The sequence below is a fragment of the Theropithecus gelada genome, chromosome 13, assembly GCF_003255815.1.
Source record: "Theropithecus gelada isolate Dixy chromosome 13, Tgel_1.0, whole genome shotgun sequence".
In the NCBI taxonomy this organism is placed as follows: Eukaryota; Metazoa; Chordata; class Mammalia; order Primates; family Cercopithecidae; genus Theropithecus; species Theropithecus gelada.
This window is the reverse complement of record NC_037681.1, coordinates 29,195,759-29,217,105: the sequence shown is the minus strand read 5'-3', so window position 1 is coordinate 29,217,105 and position 21,347 is coordinate 29,195,759. Positions and strand designations below refer to the sequence as shown.

Below are 21,347 nucleotides of genomic sequence, written 5' to 3'. Positions count from 1 at the left end.
GCTTTTTAATGATAGACACTATTTTCACGTGGAGTCAGTTATGAATTATTTTGCCTCTCTTATCACTTTACTAAAGTCTTCTCTCATTACCCAAGGTGAAAGTATTGCTTTGTCACCTGAATTACTAATATCTGATTACTTGCGGGGTCGTAACTGGGTAGATACCACGCAGTAATACACTGGTTTTTAGACTTTTACCCCAGTGGAAGCCTTTTTCCAAATCTTATGCAGAAGTCCAATAAATAAAGCAGAATTAATATAAGTTTATTGATTCAAATTATAACATTTCCTAATAAATTCAGTTCATGAGAAAAATGAGCTATTCTGAAGAATATTAAAATTGGAGAATTGTGGATGACTCTTACAATCCTAAATTGGTTTAAACATCTATTTGTTTCTCTAATTAGTTTTGGGACTGTAACAGTAAGAAAATCCTAAATCATGAGAAGATACAAATGTTACCAGTGTTTAAACATTCTTTGCAATGACAGGATGTTTTCATTTAATCTGATCTAGAAACTTGAAAGATTAATTGGGAATATTGTTTTATAGGTGAATCACCAATAGTATCTTGGAGTTGTTCACATTTCTTATAATTATTTGAGGTGCTATCTGCTTCTCTGACTCGGTGAAAGTCATGTCATGTAATTTTTTAATGATTTTTTACAGCCTTTGCTCAGGCTTCTAGTCTGTAGTGTAGTGAACTGGTTTGCATAATTTTGTAAACAAAAAAGTGCTGATCCGGATTCGGAAAAAATGATGAAGGAAATTAAATATGTCCATAAAGATGGAGGAGAAGCTTTATTTCCAAGTCTGCAAAAAACTGAAACTAAAAGAAAAATCCAGAATGACTTATCAGCACAGCTTATATGTTGATCTTCTTCAATGTGTTAAAATGTAATATGTAACAGCATTCTTTTGTATTATAGTTTTAAGGAGTAAAAACGTGTAAGTCATTACCTGAGGGATTTTGAGCCATGTCTGTGGCTCCTGTTTGAACTGGTGCAGTGAGCAGTCGGCAGCTTTTGAAGCAGTCAGGAGCAGGTACCTGCTGTGCCGCTGTATCCATGATGGGGCTGCCTCCGTTGCTTACCTCTCTGAGACTTACTTTCCTCATTCTAAAAATGGAAATAATAAATACCTCATGGGATGCAGTGAGAGAAGTTAGATAAACTAGGTAAAGCAACTGCCTCAGAGAATGGCAGACAGTAGGTATTCAGCCAATTAGTTCTTTTTAAATTTCCTTCTCAATTCTTCATAACTTTTAAATATAGTTTCCCTGTTACAGTTTATATAAGAAGAGGGATACAGAGCCCCTAAATGTACCTTCCTCAGAACATTTGACATAATAGACATGAACGAAGACAGTGCCTTACCAGTATTGTGCTTGAACCTAGGCAGATACCCCTTTGAGTTTTTATATTTTACCCTCCCTGGTTGTTGATTCTTTTTTCATCCATCTAGTTGCCAGAATTGCAGCCTTAATGCCAAAGACAGTTTGTGTACATGATGACATTCTACTGAGTTTAAGGGTTTTTTTAATCCTTTAAGTTACATACATACAAGTTTCCTTCCTTCATATAAAAACGTAATCTTGGGCCCTGATGTTCTGGCCAAGTAGATCATCTTGGAGATATACACCCTCAGTGGGAATAATTTTTGTTTAATGTAGAGTAGTCTCTTCTGGTAAGTGAGATAATAACTTTGTTTAGCTCTGCCGATGTTTTCCATGGCAACTTATATGAGTGCTTTTATGGTTTGCACCATTTAACCCTAATCACACCATCCTTAAACACGTAAGTCAGACACATTAGATACTTGCAAATGTCTTCTTTTAAACCAGAAATAAACAGACAAACACACTTGAAGAAACCATGCCATGATGATCTATTCGGCCTGCAGAGTATATAAGTGCTTCATTGTTTCCTAGTGTAGTTACTCAATAGGATGCCTATGAAATGCAGACTTACTTTTGTAGACCTTGAAAAATAAGTGTCAGTGAGAACACCTGGCACTGTTCGCGTTGTTGTCTTGAGAATATTCTGTGACCACCACAGGAGCACAGATGCCTCTTTTCTCTTCCAGCGAGTTCTTTTCTCCACAGAGAGCTATCATGTATTTAATGCAGTCTTCTGCATGTGGACAGCTTCAGTTCTTGGTACTTTATTACTTCGGCTGTGGCAGACAAAGTGTCTACTTTCTGACCCCCTCAGCTAATGTTCTTTCCAACATGGTGGGAAAGGTGACTCATGGAATAGTTATGAAAATACTTTTACAAAAATATTAGGAATGATGAAAACTTACGGATACAGCAAAGGCAGTGCTCAGAGGGAAATTTATGGCTGTAAATGCCTACATTAAAAAAAGAGAAAGATACTAAATTAATAACCTAACTTTACACCTTGAGGAACTGGAAAAAGAAGAGCAAATTACACCGCAAGCTAGCGGAAGGAAGGAAATAATAAAGGTTCGAGTAGAGAGAAATAAAATCGAGAATAGAATAACAGTAGAGAAAAGCAATGAAACCACAAGTATTTTCCTTGAACATATCAACAAATTGACAGATCCAATGTGGAAGTCCAGGCTCAGAGGCAGAGTCAGAGGCCAAGGTGAGCAGAGGTGCCGCGAATTGGAGTTGCTACTGAGGCCAGGACCTGTTCCTAAGGATTGATGAGGGTGAACAGGGCTTAATCACAGTAGATTTTTCTCAAGTATTTTTTTTCCAGTCTGTTTGGAACCTGGGAAGTGAGGATTTTAATTTGGGGATTACACAGACAGGAAAAAAACACAATTTTATGCAGATTACAGGTTGGAAAAGTCATTACTAACGTTTCTATCGTCAGATTTAATGTTGAGATGGTAACTTATAAAAACCATGCACGGCTGGGCACAGTGGCTCACGCCTGTAATCCCAGCACTCTGGGAGGCCAAGGCAGGCAGATCACCTGAGGTCAGGAGTTCGAGACCAGTCTGGCCAGCATGGTGAAACCTCGTCTCTACTAAAAATACAAAAATTAACCAGGCGTGGTGGCCGATGCCTGCACTGCCAGCTACTCGGGAGGCTGCGGCAGGAGAATTGCTTGAACCCAGGAGGCGGAGGTTGCAGTGAGCTAAGAGATCGCACCACTGCACTCCAGCCTGGGCAACAAGAGCGAAACTCCATCTTAAAACAAAAACAAAACCAACTAAGAAAACATAGAATTCCAAGTCTGAGATTTAGGAGGACAGAGCCATACTGAAGATGTTATTATTCAAACACAGATGCTGTGGTGCAGACAGTTGTGACCAAGACCGAACTGGCATTTCCAAGTCAGAGTTAGTTGCCATGTTGATGGAGAGCTGAGCAAAGCCATTTTAGGGGCATTTCCAAATAAGCAGGACATGGAACAGGCCATGACTCCCTCAGAGATGCACATTCACTTGGATTATCTGCCTCAAAGGACTGAAAAGGCAAATATTCAGAACTTCAGCAATCAGAGGCACTGGCCTTCATGAGACAACGGAATGATTAGTTGAAACATTAAAGAGCAAACAACAGTAGTCACTTCTGCTCCTCTGAAATGAAGACGACCTCACATATCCCTTTGGAAACAGTCAAGTGTACTTCTCATGACTAAAGGTTAAAGCTGTATGACTGTTGGCATTTACTGAACTGACTGTGACATTTGTAATAAATAAATATTTAAAAAAAGATATTTGGTTGAAAGGGTAATTCATCTTGATTGAGCCAATTGAGTGTTCTATGTTGTGGGACATGTTGCTTCCCTGCTTTCTTAATGTTAAGTACACATTCCATCTGTGTGTCATTTTTATTCAAATAGTCCTATTAAAGTATGCACTTTTATTGGGGAAAAACAAACCCTATTTTTGGAACCAATGGTTGCATCTTGTTTGTATAACACTAGTAAATATCTTAACTTTTTTTTTCATTAAATGAATTTTGAAAGATTGCAGTAAATAGAATAGGCTAGGAAATAGTGTGGGTAGCATAGTCTTCATTTTCTTAATTGACTACTTTATATTAAGCTGTTTGATTTAAAAGCTTTTGGATGTAGGCCTGATGTTGAGATCATTATTTTAGTGGTTAACTTTTATCTGCGGCTAACATCGTACTCAATAGTGAAAGACTGAAATTATCCCTCCTAAGTTACAAGAACAGGACAAGGATGCCTGCTGCTATGAACAAATGCTTGTGTACTGCCAAAATTTTTTATGTTGAAGCCCAAACCCCCAATATGACATTATTTAGAATTGGTACCTTTGGGAGATAATTAGGTTTAGATGAGGTCATGAGGGTGGAATCCTCGTATGGGATTAGTGCCCTTCTAAGAAGAAACTAGAGAGCTTCTCTCTCTCTCTCTCTGTAGTGTCCTTGATGTCAGGACATAGGAAGGGGATCATCTGCAAACCAAAAAGAAGGCCCTTAACAGAATCTTACCGTCTGGCACTTTGATCTCTGACTTCCAGCCTCTGTAACTTCGAGAAATAAATGTCTGATCTTTAAGCCATGCAGCCTATGGTATTCTGCTATAGCAGCCTGAGCTAACTAAAATACCCACTTTCACCACAGCTATTCAACATTGCACTAGAAGCTTTAGCCATTGCAATTGGACTAGCAAAATAAATAAAAGAATCCAAATTGGATGATTCTTCTATATATAGAAACATCCCAACGAGCCCACAAGAAAGCTGTTAGAGCTAATTAATCAGCAGGTACAGATCAACACACAAAAATCAGTTGTGTTTCTGTACACCTTCAGTGAACAATCTGAAAGGAAATTAAGGAGGCAGTTCATTTTACAGTGGCATCTAAAAGAATAAAATACCTCAGAATAACTTTAACCAAGAAAGTTAAAGACTTGTACACTGACAACTAAAAAAAATTGCCAAAAGAAATGAAAGATCTAAATAAGTGGGAAGACATCTTGTGCTCGTGGGTAGGAAGACTAAACGTCAGGATGTCAATACTATCTGAAGTGATCTACAGATTTAATATTATACCTATCAAAATTCCAGTGGCCTTTTTTTGCAGAAACAGAAAACTGATCCTTAAGTTCATATGCAATTGCAAGATACCTCCTGCTCGGCTAATTTTTGGTATTTTTATTAGAGACGGGGTTTCACCGAGCTAGCCAGGATGGTTTGGATCTCCTGACCTCGTGATCCACCCACCTTGGCCTCCCAGAGTACTGGGATTACAGGCGTGAGCCACCACGCCCGGCCCGGGTTTTTGCCTTTTCACAGATGGCAGTGGGCGTATAAATGGACTCCATTTTATCTTTGTTTCTGACTTTTTGGCTGCAATGCCAAGTGGCTGTTTTCTGTCTGTGTTCTATCTGCCTCCCAGAATCTCCAAAGTGTTTTGTGCATGGATAGTATTTAATAAATGGGCATTCACTGGTAGAAAGTATTTGAGAGACTATTAGAAGGTAAATTTGTTTCAAGGTAATAAAATTATAAGGCATTTAAGAGTTTTCTCTTTAAATTTTTAAAGAAAATGTGTCTTATTTTTTAACACCCTACTAAATAATGACATTATTAGGCAGCTACTTTTAGATAAAATGTGATAAATAATACCTTCTTCATAAATTCTGCTCTAAGAATCTGTTTATATTTTGATTTAAAATAGAAGTCTTTTATGTAATTTAAAACCTCATTTTGAATGGAAGTGATATGAATAGTTTATGCAATTTCTGCCAAGGAATTAATATGGACTTTGTATAAACCACTGTCATTTATAATCAAAATGCTTTTAACTTACATTGATGTTGGCATTAACAAGTATTGCTAGATTGGTAGCATAGAAGGAAATTGCATTTAGACTTACTAGGAGCTCATTGGTGCCTGAGGTTTTATAACGCTTTCTTTGGGCTATTTAACTGCTGGCAACTTTAATTCACATGATTCATAATACTGGAAATTTAAATTCACTCTTAATTGAAAAGTGAAGTTACTTAAATTCTTTAAATGCTAACCTTTGGAAAAATATCTGAAAAATAAAGGCACATATGATTTTGATGGCCCACTGCCAAAAGATTATCATTTACATAAATATCTCTTTCAGCAGAAGAGTTTAATGTATTGAGCTCAGAAGGTTAGAATAGAGACTTCAATCTGGAAGCCAGCAGTAGCCTGTTGGCTTGTGAACAGCAGCATTGTTCATCATACTGAGAACACTGTTGCATTCAGGCAGAAGCAGAGCTGGCATTAAAATGCAGTTAATTTGTTTCATGTGACTTGTCAGCTGTGTGTTTTTATCTAAATCTTTCTAGCTTCTCTTTTTAGTATTTTGTGTTCAACTCCTGAAATAGATGAACTACCTATTTAACTGTTTAAGCTCTGATTTTATCGCCACTTGCAACCATTCTACAGGTTTTCCATTTCATTTTAAATATATTTAATAATCAGTTTGAACACGATTTTAGTGTATTAAAAGTAAGCCCATCTCACATGGCTTTTCTGTCTTGTGCATGTGTCTGTGTCTGTAAAAGGAACTTTCTGAAATTAATTAAGATAAAATTGCTACCCTTATTTTCTCACCAGCATCCTATTCTCTTCTTGTTTGCTAATTGTGTTCTCTGAATTTTTCCCTTAGATGACTTTTAATATTTGGCTACTAGCCAAGTATTGGGTCTGAGCAGTAAAGTGCTAGTCCCAAAGAAATGCTATAACTGTTACTAACATTAGAATAAGATTCCCATTTCACTTTTTGAAGAGCATGAGAATCTTACTGCTCCTCTGCAACTGTGCTCACTTAGTTTAATCAAACAGGTAATATTCTTGTTTAATTGGAAAGATATATCCAGTGATTTTTAAAGAACTTTTTGAGGTATAATTGACATGCAATAAACTGCCATGTTTAAATTGACCGATCTCAGGAGTTTGATAAATGTGTATACCCACAAAGTCACCACCACAATCAAGAGAGTGAATGTTTCCATCAGTTCCAAAATTTTCCACCTGTTCCTTTGATACCCTCCCTTGCCCCCCTCCTGCCTCACATTCCTAACTTCACAGCAAACCCTGGTCTGCATTGATACTTTAGATTGGTTTGCATTTGCTAGTTTTATAGAAATGAAAACATACTGCTCTGCACTCTTTGTTGGCTGGATTAATTTTTTGAGAGATTCATCCATGTTCTTTGTATCAGTAGTTCATTTTTTTTTTATTAGTGCTGAGTAATATTCCATTGTGTGGATATACCACCATTTATTTATCCTTCCATCTGTTAGTGGACATTTGGGTTGTTTCTAGTTTTCTCATGTACCCCTTGTCTTTTAACTTCTCTTTCTTTTTCTTCTCTTTATCCCTCAGTGATTTGTTCTTGCTTACTGCCTTAGATGAGGAATTGTCAACATTTGACCATTTTCAACCTACAAAAACTACGGTTTCATACAGTAGTGTTTAATAAATGTTTTTAAATGAATATTACTTATTTTTACATTCAAGAGTCTGCATGATACAGAATTGTTTACATATTGCTTGAACTCAGTTATACAAAACATTCCACATAATAAAAGACTAAGTGACATATTAGCAGGTGTTGTGTCTGATTGGCAAAAGTATATGTTTTTCCTGTCTGTTTTTCTGTCTTGTGTATACACGTATATAGTAAGCATATATTACTTTTACAATAGGAAACAAAACCCTTTTTAAAAAAGGAAAAACCTATACTAACTTTTTTTAAATTTGTGTAATTTATTTATAAGTTCTTCATTTCTTGTTTTCTTTGCAAAGGAAAAACCATGGTATTCTATTTAAAAAGCATGGGTTTCAGAACCAGTCAGATTCTCTTCCCTAGTTGTGTGACTTTGGGCAGTCTGTTTAATCTGTCTGAGGCCACTGTCGTCGTCTGTAAAGCGATAACTCAGTGAATCTTCACTGAGCGTAGCCAGCTTAGGTGACCTGGAGCATATGACACGCCTGTGCATGTGCGGCTCTCCTTCCTGTTTCCCCACCCACGTCCTGCCGTGGCCAAAGGCAGTAGAATTCTGGCCGTACACATTGTTACCTTTTTTTGTAACCATACTACTTTTTTGAGTTTCTTTCTCTGTTATTAAAAAAAAATTTTAGACTGGGTGAGGTGGCTCATGCCTGTAATCCCAATAGGGAAGCTGAGGTGAATGGATTGCTTGAGTCCAGGAGTTCAAGAGCCTCCTGGGCAACATGGAGAAATCTTGTCTGTATAGAAAAATATAAAAATTAGCCAGGCTTGGTAGCTTGAGCCTGTAGTTTTAGCTACTCCAGAGGCTGAGATGGGAGGATCACTTGAGCCAGGGAGGCAGAGGTTGCAGTGAGCCAAGATTGTGCCGCTGCACTCCAGCCTGGGTGGCAGAACAAGATTCTGTCTCAAAAATAAAAAAAAATTTTAAAAAACCCTAAAAATTAAAAATAGATTTTTGGCTGGGCGTGGTGGCTCACACCTGTAATCCCAGCACTTTGGGAGATTGAGGTGGGTGGATCACCTTAGGTCAGGAGATCGAGACCATCCTGACTAACATGGTGAAACCCCGTCTCTACTAAAAAATACAAAAACTAGCCAGGCGCGGTGGCGGGCGCCTGTAGTCCCAGCTACTCGGGAGGCTGAGGCAGGAGAATGGCGTAAACCTGGGAGGCGGAGCTTGCAGTGAGCTGAGATCCGGCCACTGCACTCCAGCCTGGGTGACAGAGCGAGACTCCGTCTCAAAAAAAAAAAAAAATAAATAAATAATAATAATAATACAAAAATTAGCCAGGTATGGTAGTACACACCTGTAATCCTAGCTACTCGGAAGGCAGAGGCAGGAGAATCGCTTGAACCTGGAGGCAGAGGTTGCAGTGAGCCGATGTGTAATCAGACCAAGATGTGTAATTGTTGTATAAGTAACTTCAGGTGACATGCAGAATTTGCCTTTCTAATAGTGACATTGATAACCTTTTTCATTGATTTCTTATTTGAAGAATATCAAAGAATATTCCAACAACTAAGGATGTTGAGCCACTGCTTGAAATTGATGGAGATATAAGAAATTTTGAGGTGTTTTTATCTTCAAGGACCCCAGTTCTTGTGGCTCGAGATGTAAAAGTCTTTTTGCCATGCACTGTAAACCTAGATCCCAAACTACGGGAAATTATTGCAGGTGGGTATTAGTAGTAAATTTCATTTTTCATCTGAAGTCCTAACAATTTTTCATGTTTCTAACTTATTTGTATACATTTCTCCTGCTCTATGAAAAACCAAGAGGTATTAAACTAAGCACTACACAGAAAAAATAATGAAATTAAAGATTAGGAGTCTTGGTATCCTTTTGAGAATGTAAAGAAAATCCCGTTAGTATTTGTGGAACTCACTTTATTATGATCGCTGTCCCCACCCCTCGCGCCCCTGCCCAAGTCCTTACTTTGGAACTTTGGAATTGGATTTCTTTTAACATACAGTCATGACTTCATGATGTCCATCCATTGTAATTTGCCTGTCACCAGTCTTTGGTTCTTAATAGGGATCTCTATCCAGAGAAGTAAGAAAATATTTATATTACTTTTCAGATATTAACTTAAATCTGGGGACTAGAGCTTCAGGGTAGTGACATTAAGGCTTTGAAATAAATGAAGTTCTGGAGGTACCACTCTATGCACATGCACACACATAAAACCTTCACTGAAACAGTCTTTTGTATGACCTGGCTCTGCTGACCTGCCTTTGAGTTTTCCAGGAACTGTGAAGAGATCACCTTAAACTACTTCTGTATTCTGTTTTCTAGGTACCTGTTACAAGGCTGATGTCAAAGGATATTACATGGCTGTGGAATTTGTTATTGTTGTTCAGAGGTGGATCAGTCTCATAATTTGCAAACCCACAGTCTTTGCTAACATTGTATGTGTTAATACCCAATATGAGTTATTAATAGTTGATAACATTATGAATCAAAAGAATTGTTAGAATATCTTAAATCCTTTAAGAGTTAGAGATGAGTCAGTAGTTCTAATAACTGAAGAGAAGAATCCAGATATTTTTGACTTCGAATGGTGAAAAAGCTTTTATGCAAAGTAGCTGGGCACTTCTCACTGAAAGGCCTGTGAGTTTTCAAGATTTTCTGTCTTCTTTTTTAATCTAGTTGGAATCCCTGGCAAGAGTGATAAAGTCATGTTTCTGCCTGGTAACTAAAGAAGAATGTGATAATTGGACTAATTCCTAATGTCCTGTTTTCTCTTGCTTTGTGGGGTCTGATTGAATCTTTCAGATGTTCGCGCTGCCAGAGAGCAGATCAGTATCGGAGGACTGGCGTACCCGCCGCTCCCTCTACATGAGGGTCCTCCTAGGGCACCATCAGCGTACAGCCAGCCCCCATCTGTGTGCTCTTCCACGTCCTTCAATGGGCCCTTCGCAGGTGGAGTGGTGTCACCACAGCCTCACAGCAGCTATTACAGTGGCATGACGGGCCCTCAGCATCCCTTCTACAACAGGGTAAGGAAGTTGGAGGCAGCTTTATTTTTAAGAATTTGTTCCAGGGACACCTCAGTTTTCTGCTTGTAGATTCTGTTACTGTTTTAAAACTGTGCTTTGGCTTTAACATAGGAAAAATGTAAAGTTTGAATGTAAAATATAGGAGTTTTTGGAAATCAAAATAATTTAGAATTTTAATGTGTTCTAGATCTCAAGAGGGTCTGAATATTAGATATTTTTTTCTTTTATTTAGTTTCTTGATAAGTAAATGGACTCCATAGGGTCAACAGTGACTGTCCTATGCTTCAAAGGAATCTGTTTCTTTGTTTATAAACATATATAACAAATATTCTATTTGTTATATCTTGTATAATAGCTTATATTGGCATTTAAAACAATGATAAACTTAAATTCTTCCAGTAGTTTAGTAAACCTATACTTAATATGCTTTTGTCTTTTAAATATGAGATAATAATGGGAAGGTACTGCTATGAAACTCAGATGTTTTTCCAAATAGTAACACTATAGCCTATTTTTAGAGTTTTATGTTATCTTCAGTCATCTATACTTTTTTACTTAATATAAATAAGATAATTTCCTAGATGAAAAGATGAAATGCAACTAATTATCAGTGGTATTCAGGCCCTGTCAAGTTTAGTAGGCCCAAGCTATATTCTCACTTTAATGACCTCAAACACTAACATTTCCTGTAGGAAAATGGAGCATGAACTTGGGGTTACACTTTTTGGAACTGTTCTCTTAAGGTGCATTGCAATTTCTTATTTTGCTGTCTCCCTCTTTAGTCTAATTCAAGAAAACATAGGACCTAGTTAGTCATAGAAGCCTAGTGCCTAAACTGCCTGCGTAAATGCATTTCATATGAGCTGGGAAGAAAGAGAATGTAGAATAAAGATGACAAAGAAAGGATTCTAGAATTTAAACTTTCAGTTTTTGAAAAATGTTGCCCATATAAGTAATTAGGTACTGTTTAAAGAGGCCCTAGAAATGTTATTCCGTTTTTCTATTTGGACAAGGAGACAAAGGTGGAATAATAGCATTTTATCATGTATTCCATCTTTTAAAATTTAACTGTGTGATAGGCAGTGTGAAATGCAGGGTTTTATTTACCATTCTTAAAATCTGCTGTGTAAGTTTACATAAAATAGCTCTGTTGATGCCAACTGAAAATTTGAAACCAAGAAGCTTATTTTAAAAATCTAAAGATTACCTTACCATCTAGCCTGAGATACTATGTTCACTAATTTCATGAATAACAATAATGTAATCATGCTTTAATAGTATTTTATCATTTTTTAAAACATTTACAGTTTTCTTTTGTTTTTAAATCTAGCTACTTTTCGCTGTAGTTATTTAAGATTTTTTTAGTCTTAAAGTTGAAAGCAGAATAATTCTTCTAAGCTGGCAGGAGTAAAAAGGGTGGGCAACATTTCACCTCATGTAACAAAACTTCATGAACTGCAGTCTTTATGTTTAGCCCATATAATTTGATATCTTCTGTTTATATGAAACTGGTTACAAATGCATGCCATTGTTATAAATCTCACACAAACAGTGGATTCCCCAACTATTTTTTGTTGTTGTTGTTGTTGTTGTTTTTTTTTTTTTTTTTTTTTTTTAAATACGCTTGCTTATTTAGGATATAAACTCCAGGGTGTAAACTAGAGGTGAACTCCAGGAACTTGTAATAACATTATTCTTGGAATTTGTGCCAGGGTGTTCTCATATATTCCAGACTTATTTTGGTCTTATTTAGGCTAATCTCTTTTATTGGTAAGGAATAGTATTAAGATTCCAGTCTGCTTCTTTTAAAAAGATGATGAGTTAATATTGGTTAAGTCACTTAGAACCTGACAGATGGTAAGCTTGTAAACATATTAAATATAGAGAAACTCGTGTCAAACTGTAAAGTGCAAAACTTTAGTTGCTCATTTTTCTAAAAAAAGCTTACATGAAATGACCAATATAAAAATGTAAGTAATATGTCTTAAGTTTGAGTTTAGTATCTTATGGAATATGAGTGAGGCTTTTTTTTTTCTTTTGTTTTGTCATTTGCATTAAAATTTTGGAGTTGTGTGTTACTGGTTTCATTTGAAAAATCTCATTACACTTTCATTTCTGTAATTGTTTACCCCTTTTTTGTTACGTGTTTTTCCCTAGCCATTCTTTGCCCCATACCTTTACACGCCAAGGTATTACCCTGGCGGCTCCCAACATCTCATCTCACGTCCATCAGTAAAAACGAGTTTGCCCAGAGATCAGAACAATGGCCTAGTAAGTATATAAAAGGGTAACGAAAATATTAATTTAATAATAAACATAGATAGCATTCGAGATTTGCTTATTTCCTTTACATAGTAAAAGAGTACAAGTTATTTTATACATAGTTTTAAGAAACATAACCTATTACTAACATAAAATGTATTTGTTTTCATTTCTGGTAAATGTCTATGGAAGGAAAACGACTAGCAGTCTCAGCAGATAAGTGTTGACTTGTTTATAACCAGAACTTTCTGGCTTGTAAATATAGTGCTTACTACCAAAACTTTTAAAACTAAGCCTTTACATTTGGTAATTTCTAATATCTTTGTAAAGAACATGTGTATACAGTACCTTTATAGTGTATATATATATTAGCACCATGATATAAAAAGTAGAGGATGTATTGAAGGAAGAACATGTTAGTCAAATGACAGGAATTAAACAAGATAAGGGAAATTCTTCCAATGAGCTATTGAATCTAATAAAAGACATTTGTGCCCAAAATATTAGAGGTTCCTGATGATAAAAGTAATAATTTAAAAAAAGAAACTCTCTATTAATATATTTTTATAAATCAGAAGGCAAAAAGCTACAGCACTTACACTGCTGTTTATTTTGTAAAGTGTTGTGCAGGGAAGATCTGTTCACATAAACTGTTGAGTTTCAGTGTCATGTATTATTTTACCATCATGTTCATTTGTCTTCACAGTTTGGCTCCCCTCTTCCCCTTTTCACCCACACTCTCCTGTTTTGTGTTGTTAGGAAGTTATCAAGGAGGATGCTGCTGAGGGGCTTTCTTCACCCACAGACTCCTCGAGGGTAATGGAGTAGTCCTGTGGTGTGGATCGCTGGCATCTCATTGCTTCTGCCTCAGTAATGACTGTCTTAATTGTGATGATAGCAGCTCACTAACTCTGCATTTGTGGTGTGATGAGCAGCTAGTATAGAGTAGCTGAATGCTAATAATTATGGTTCATGAATTAATTAAAAAGCGGATGTTTAACTTCACTCATTTCCTCCTGCTTTTCCCCTTTTTCAATACATGGGATGGGTTTTTTTGATTCTCCAATAAGGAAGGGCTTTTTCTAGCAGCTGTCAGGGGTGTTCAGTTGGTAGTATTTGCTCCTTATTGTGAGCTCTAGCTTTGCCTTTGACTGTTTCTGTTAAGCCTGTAGTTGGTATTACACATGTGGAATATTTTAGGAAAGTATCCAGTGTTAGCCTTGAGACTACAAAAAGACACGAGCTAGATGATCTAGACCAAAAATGCATCTTTAGTAACTCAATCTTGGTGTCTACATTTAGTTAAGTCTTAGTCTGAGTTTTAGTGCAGTACTATAATACTTTTCTTTACCTATATATTTGTTAAAATAAATTTTCCAGATAAACAGATCATTCAGCATGTAAAAGAAATTATTTATTTATTTTTTGCCAACACCTTAAGGTAGGTTTCTTTAAAACAAAACAAAACAAACAAACAAACAAACCTTGTAGAGGGAATCACTTCATAAATTACTGTATAAGTGGCTGGGCGCAGTGGTTCACACCTGTAATCCCAGCACTTTGGGAGGCTGAGGTGGGTGGATCACTTGAGGTCAGGAGTTCAAGACCAGCCTGGCCAACATGGTGAAACCCTGTCTCTACTAAAAAAAATACGAAAATTAGCCAAGCGTGTGGTGGGCACCTATAATCCCAGCTGCTTGGGAAGCTGAGGCAGGAGAATCGCTTGAACCTGGGAGGTAGAGGTTGCAGTGAGCTGAGATCACACTGCTGCACTCCAGCCTGGGTGACAAGAGCGAGACTTGGTCTCAAAAAAAAAAACTACTATATAAGGCTTCGTACTTAATAAGAAATAAGTTTGTAATGAGCTTTAAAATCTTCATTTAGAGCCCGGGCGACAGCGCAAGACTCTGTCTCAAAAAAAGAAAAAAAGAACCCAGTTTGTATTTTAACTTCAGTTGTTTTATTTATAGACTATGCTACACCCATGTAATATGGTCAGTTTAGCCTATAGCTGTGCTGAAATGTGGCATAGCAGAGTTAACATGGTGAAATATTGCATCCTAAGCTTATCTGTGATTTTTAACTTAAAACATGCAGTTTGGCAGGCAATAGGTTGTTTTTTTTTAGATAGAGTTTCACTCTTTCGGTCAGGCTGGAATGCAGTGGTGCCATCTCTGCTCACTGCAGCCTCAGCCTCCCGGTTTCAAGTGATTCTCCTGCCTCAGCCTCCTGAGTTGCTGGGATTACAGGCACCCGCCACCATGCCTGGCTAATTTTTGTATTTTTGTAGTAGCGACGGGGTTTCACCTTGTTGGCCAGGCTGGTCTCAAACTCCTGACCTTGTGATCTGCCCACCTCGGCCTCCCAAAGTGCTGGGATTATAGGTGTGAGCCACCGTGCCCAGCCAGCAATATTTTTTTTAACTTTTATTTCCTTGGAGTTAGTATAAGAGAGAAAAAGAGAACCGTTGTGCTTTCATTGAGAGATTGATTCTTTTAAAGTCATTAACGTTTCAGCTGAAGTGTTTAAGTGACTTCAATTATCCGCAGTAAACTACAATAATGCTCTTTAGTGCTTATGGAATCTTTATGGGTCATCATCATTATATGCAAGAATGACCTTTAGTTTAGTCAGAGAGCCTTTAGCATATAGATTCATTGCATGCAATTCAATTCTCCGAGCTAAAATTCCTCAGCAAATTTTTGAAGAAAATCAGATACTGTGAAGAAGTTAATGGCCTTAATGACACAGACATGCTGACATAGTAGCTATTCCCATGCTCAAGAATGTAGACAAATACATGTCATTAAAAGGTGTCTGTAGTTTTTTTTAGGGACCAGTAAAGGAGCATTAGGCAAATTTTGAAATGAGTTTTTGGAGAAGGGGAAATCATGTGATTCGTGAGATGTGTTTAGAAGCTTAGCAAAGGTGCACTCTGCATATATTAGTGACTTTGTCTAGTAAAATAACCATATCATTTGCTTTTATTTTACTATGAAAAGATCACTTTATGATTAGTATAGCAAATAATAGATGCTTACTAAGCTTCCTTTGCTTTTAAGAAATTAACAATGACAATAGCATGTAAAATTTGTTTTGTTGAAGCCTAGAAAAAGTAAGTAGTCACTTAGTTCAATGTCAGATTGAAAGCTGTGGTGGAAAGGCAAAGAATCAGTACGTGGGAACATTGCCAGAACTTCGTAGTTGGACCAACAGAGAGTACCTAATAGAAGAGTATGTAGCCCATCAAGCCCTGTAGCAGAAAACTGTTTCTGGACAATGGGACTTCCCATTGGTCCCATCTCTGCTCAGTCAGCTGTCCCTGTACAAAGCTTGTAGAAAAGTCAAGAGCTACACAAACGTCTTTGGACAAATTGTCATGTCACAGGGTAATGTGTTAAGAAAGCCAGACCATGAGGGGTTAACCAGCTATGGTCTTTTCAAAATAGAGGTGATCCCCTGTATATATATGTGTGTGTATGTTGTGTGTGTGTGTGTGTGTGTATATATATATATATATTTGCCATGAGGAACATCTGAATCACCTTTATAAATTAGATCCTTATAAAAATAATTGAGTTTTCTCACATTAAGGAACATTGTAGTGCTTATATACCTTGTGAAGTCCAGGCAGGGACTTCTCAGATAAATTATAGATATATCCAAGTGTTCCACAGAAGTGAAGATTTATATAAATAAATAATATATAATATAATATATATTATAAAGTATTTATATTAATATATAACATATTTATATTATATACTATATAAGAAATAATATATTAATATATTAATATAAAATATGTTAATATAAATATATTAATAATATAAATCCTCACTTCTGTGAAACATTTGGATATATCTATAAGCCTCCATACTAGCTTTTAAAAAATAATTGTATAATAGAGCAAAAATATATGCCAAATCTTACGAAACCAGGTTAAAAAATTAGTACTATATGCAAGACATGCTCCCCCGAATATTAGGGCTAGAAAGGAACAGTGTTTTTCAAACTTCCAAAGCATAGACGCTTTTAGAAATGAACTCTTAATCAAAACTCCAGTTTATAAAACCAATAAACTCAGAATCCTGGCACCCACATTACACTTGCCTTCCCTCTTGAGGGTCCCCCAGGAGTGCTGGTCTCCACATGGCACAGATGGAACGTGTGAGACTTACTTGAGGGACACAGGAAGGGGTGCCAGATTTGGAACTAGAATGCAGGAGGCCATGGCGCTCACCACCATGCTGGTGGCTCCACCCCGTTGGTCCTGAGCATGACTTAGTCAGGTATTAGGTCTTTTGAGGTAAACAGACCCTGAGGATGAGCTCTTTGCCTTGGACACATTACTTCACACCTCTGATTCTCAGCTTTCTCACCAGGAAAAGCAGACCTGCCTCATAGGTCTGATTTAAGGATTAGTCAGCCTTAGCATACTTTAAATACTTTATTATTATTATTATTATTACTACTGCTACTACTGCCCAAAGGCCAGAATCCATGGAGCTTTAAAGATGCAGAACTCAGACTGGTTTTGGTTAAATCATCTTTGTCTCAGTCATGGGAGTGGTGTACAAATACTCCAGTCAATTTAGATTCACACAGACTTTTTAATCTGTTGATGCTTCTTAGGCCTAAAGGTGTTAATCGGTTTGTTTTCTTAGAATTTAGAAGAATTTCTAGGTTATTTGAATACTTCATACACTTTAAAATTTTGAAAGCTTTCCAGGGATATTTTCATTGGTGCCTTTACCTTCTTTGAGTCCAGTTCCCACTAGGAAATGGCAGCATTCACACCATTCTGTGACCCTGCTGAAGCGAAGGACCCAGTATTGAGGGCCTGTGTCCGGCCAGGTCTCCTCAGTGGCATGTTATTCTCTCATCTCAAAGAGTTGCTCTAAAAGCTCTGTGGTCTGGCTTAATTTAAGGTATGCTGCTCCTGGTGGTAACTGTGTTTCATTGAAAAGCGCATGTTCAAAGAAGCAATAAAGCATTTCTTCATTCTTTCATTTTTCCCTGAATTATTTTACATTGGGTACCATAGATGCTTGTGTGATCAGTTCAACAAATATTTATTGAGTGTAAGAGGCGCTGTTCTCATGGGATACAGCAGTGAACAAAACTGATGAAAATCCTCCCTCACAGAGTGTGGACCTGAAGGCCACCGAAGGAATTATCAGTTCTATGAAGTCATTCTTTCTTGACCTCCTCAGCCACAGGGTTTACTGGTTACCTTTGGACAGCTTTATTTAGATGACTTTTATACCCTGTTGAGAAAGCATGACAATAATTAGCACAAAGTTTAATCGTAAAGAATTTCAGAACTGCAAAGGCAGTGTTAACACAGTATCATGATCTCCAGTGTGCTGTTACCTTTACCTTTAGATGTTGATGAAAACTATTGAATGAAGATATTAAAACTGAAAGTCTTGGTTTTCATCAAACAGGATCCAGTCAGTGGAGTGACCAAGTAAAAAGTGAAAACAAGTCCCCATGGGAGGATTCCTTCAACAATCCCTGCGCAGTCCCCATGTGGTGGCTCCTGCAGCAATCCTGCCCTTTGGAAGGCTGAGGAAGGAGGATGACTTGAGCCCGAAAGTTCAAGACCAGCCTGGACAACATAGCAAGACCGTTACTTTAAAAAAAAAAAAAAAAAAATTAGCCGGGCAGGGCATGGTAGTGCATACCTGTAGTCCCCCTGCTTGAGAGGCTGAGGTGAGAGGATCAGTTTAGTGCCAAGATCACACCACTGCACCCTCAGCCTGGTGACAGAGCAGATCTTGTCTCAAAAAAAAAAAAAAAAAAAAAAAGCGGGGCTCACCTGTAGAGAATTTTTATTTTCGCCACTGATTTAGAAGTTAAAGCTGTCTCTCATTGTTCAGGAGAAGACGTGGACAAGAAAGTTAAAGGTGCCATAGGTAGGGAGCCAAAGGCATTTCAGGTTGTGTTTAGGCTTCAGGCTCAGGACAGGTGCTCCCTGTCAGCTCTCAGTGACTTTGCACAGTAGCCTCAACCAGCTTTAACACCATTCACACTTTTAAAAGTGTCTTAGAAGTGAATTTGTACTATTCTGTTTGAATTTGGAAAAGTATTTGCCCATTTTTGCCTTTTATTAAAGTATAGTGAAAAATTGTCTTCACTTCCCACTTGAAAGTCTTTGTACCAGACTTCAACTCAAGAGAACTTTTTTTCCTAAACAATTTTCAGCTAAATTGATTGGGATATTTTCACAGAAATAATATTACAGTAAAGTTATGAAATCCTAGAGTACAGTTAAAAGTTTAAAAATAACAAAATTATGTTCATTGCAGTAGTTTAGTACTTGTGTTTTTATTTTGCTTTTTTTCATTTTGGTTTTTCTTTGGAGACAGAGTCTCATTCTGTCGCTCAGGCTGGACACAATCTCAGCTCACTGCAACCTCTGCCTCCTGGACTGAAGTGATTCTCCTGCCTCAGCGTCCTGAGTAGCTGGGACCCAGGCATGCGCCACCACACAATGAAAAATTAGCCCAGCTAATTTTTGTACTTTTAGTAGAAACAGGGTTTAACCATGTTGGCCAGGCTGGTCTTGATTGCCTGACCTCAAGGCATCCACCACCGTGGCCTCCTAAAGTGTTGGGATTCCAGGTGTGAGCCACTATACCCTGCCAGTACTTGTGTTTTTTAAAAGATTGCTCTTAAAATGTAGTGTTATGCCTAATCAGCCAACTTTGACCTAGTATTTCTTAAGTAGCTTGAAGAGTAAGTTACATTTTCCAACCATTTCTTAAGTAGCTTGAAGAGTAAGTTACGTTTTCCAACCAGGTTAATAATTTTGTGCTTTCTTTTGTGTTTTGGATGTCTTGTAGTAAACTGTAATTTCCTTAGCACTCCTATTTTGGTATTTTTGCAAATCTCTACAGACAACTTTTTAAAAACCTCTTTATAATAAGGTCAATAGTGTAAACTAGAAAACAGGGTTTCCACGAAGTGCTCCAGATACTGAATATGTTAAAAGAAAGACATCGGATGTTAGGCTAGCAAAACCCTGCCGTTTAATGTGCTAAAAGAGTGTTGGAAATTAACTTTGGTACAAATTGCCAGTCATCTCTAGATCATTTTAAGCATTTTAAGAATATTTACTATCAGTCTAAGTACAGAAGAATAATTGCCAGCAGTGATTATTTGCTTTGGATTAGAGTTTTTAAAAATCCACCTCACTGAAATGGTTATGTTCATCACAGTTTGCAAGGGTTGTCTGTTTCTCGAGCTAGAAGCTCTTGGGGCCATTCTTATGAAATGATATTTAGCGCATCTATTGTGTGCCACATACCCAAAGAAGCAAAACTCAAATTTGAAAGTGTATTTCTGAATATGACCTATAGTGTGGCTAGATATTTTATGATCATGCGATAGTCTAAGTAACTAAACCTTCTTATTCAGTATTTTAAAGTTAATGTTAAACTTGCATATAGTAGGAATATTGACTTTTCATAGCCAATTTGATGTACCTCATTTTCTTATTAAATGTATGACTCATGATTTATTCTTCCAATACAAAAAAATATAATTTTTTAAGAGTGTAATTGTAAGATGACCAAGCACACGTGAGTGGCATGCAGCTACTGTGGGTGGGGGTGTGTATGCATGCACGTGTGCTCCTTGCTGTAGGTGGGGGTGTGTATGCATGCACGTGTGCTCCTTGCTGTGTGCTGCTGTCCGTGGTCTGTTCAGAGTGAAGGGGAAATAGGAGGAATGACCAAGCTCTGCCTGTGTGTATTAGACATTTATAGATGTGCATCGCATGTATTACTTTATGCTCTTGTCCTTCACTCTGTTTTACTCCTTCCTTAAAGCCATGTGACTCTGGGTTTAACAAACAGAGACAGGTACAGAAACTCTCAGTGAAATCTTACTTTTCTTATTAGACTACTAGAAACAATCATTGGCAACTTCATGCTGGGCTGTCTATAAATCTGTGCTTGTTAAGGTGCCTTCTCTTTATTACTTGTTTCCAGCCATTGCGTGGCACTCATTTCTGACTAATCAATTCTGTGCTTATTTAATACATTTACCAAAGATAATTATGTTTCAGAGTGTAGTTTTAATCTACTTAGAATACACAATGATATAGTTACCTCAAGGTCATTTCAGTATTTTGATAGCTTTACTTTTACCTGGAGAAATTCTGATCTGTGTAAATTCTGAAGTTTATTTTTAACAGTTTAAACACACTAATATCTTCTGCATTCGGCTTTCTGAATTAGAAAATTTTTTCAACAAATTCTGATGTTAAAATCAATATGCTAAAATGGTCTGTTCTTGACTTATAACAGATAATTGCAAGTAAGAATGCATGATAAACATTAAAATATTATCATTTGAACTAGTCTGTGTATTCTCAAAGTAATACGCTTAGTTTCTAGTAAGAATTTGCCTACTGAATTATTGAATATGCTTTTTGCCCTTTCCTTATCATTTTTGCACTCTTTCTCCTCCCTTTTATGAGATTTCTACCCCAAAATTATTGGTTGTAAGATTCTTGTGGTTTCAAAATAATTTTCTTATTTGTGATTATTTTAGAAAAGGTCTAGTAGGTAATTACCATTTCTTCTTTATTCAGATAAGCATATTATAACACATTAATTGATAATTTAGC

General features: G+C 37.0%; 1 protein-coding gene across 3 annotated transcripts in view; it reads left to right on the top strand.

Annotated features, from left to right (window-relative positions):
- The window catches only part of KIDINS220 (kinase D interacting substrate 220), a 109,780-nt gene that overhangs the window by 78,007 nt on the left and 10,426 nt on the right, over positions 1 to 21,347 (top strand). Inside the window, exons 23-26 of one of the 3 annotated variants that reach the window (XM_025353580.1) lie at positions 8,941 to 9,119; positions 10,221 to 10,444; positions 12,602 to 12,715; positions 13,466 to 13,522. In XM_025353580.1, the coding sequence (XP_025209365.1) occupies positions 8,941 to 9,119; positions 10,221 to 10,444; positions 12,602 to 12,715; positions 13,466 to 13,522 (574 nt within the window). Of the gene's footprint in view, positions 1 to 3,261; positions 3,850 to 8,940; positions 9,120 to 10,220; positions 10,445 to 12,601; positions 12,716 to 13,465; positions 13,523 to 21,347 lie in introns of those variants that run through there. The other 2 variants (XM_025353581.1, XM_025353582.1) reach the window with 2 other exon arrangements.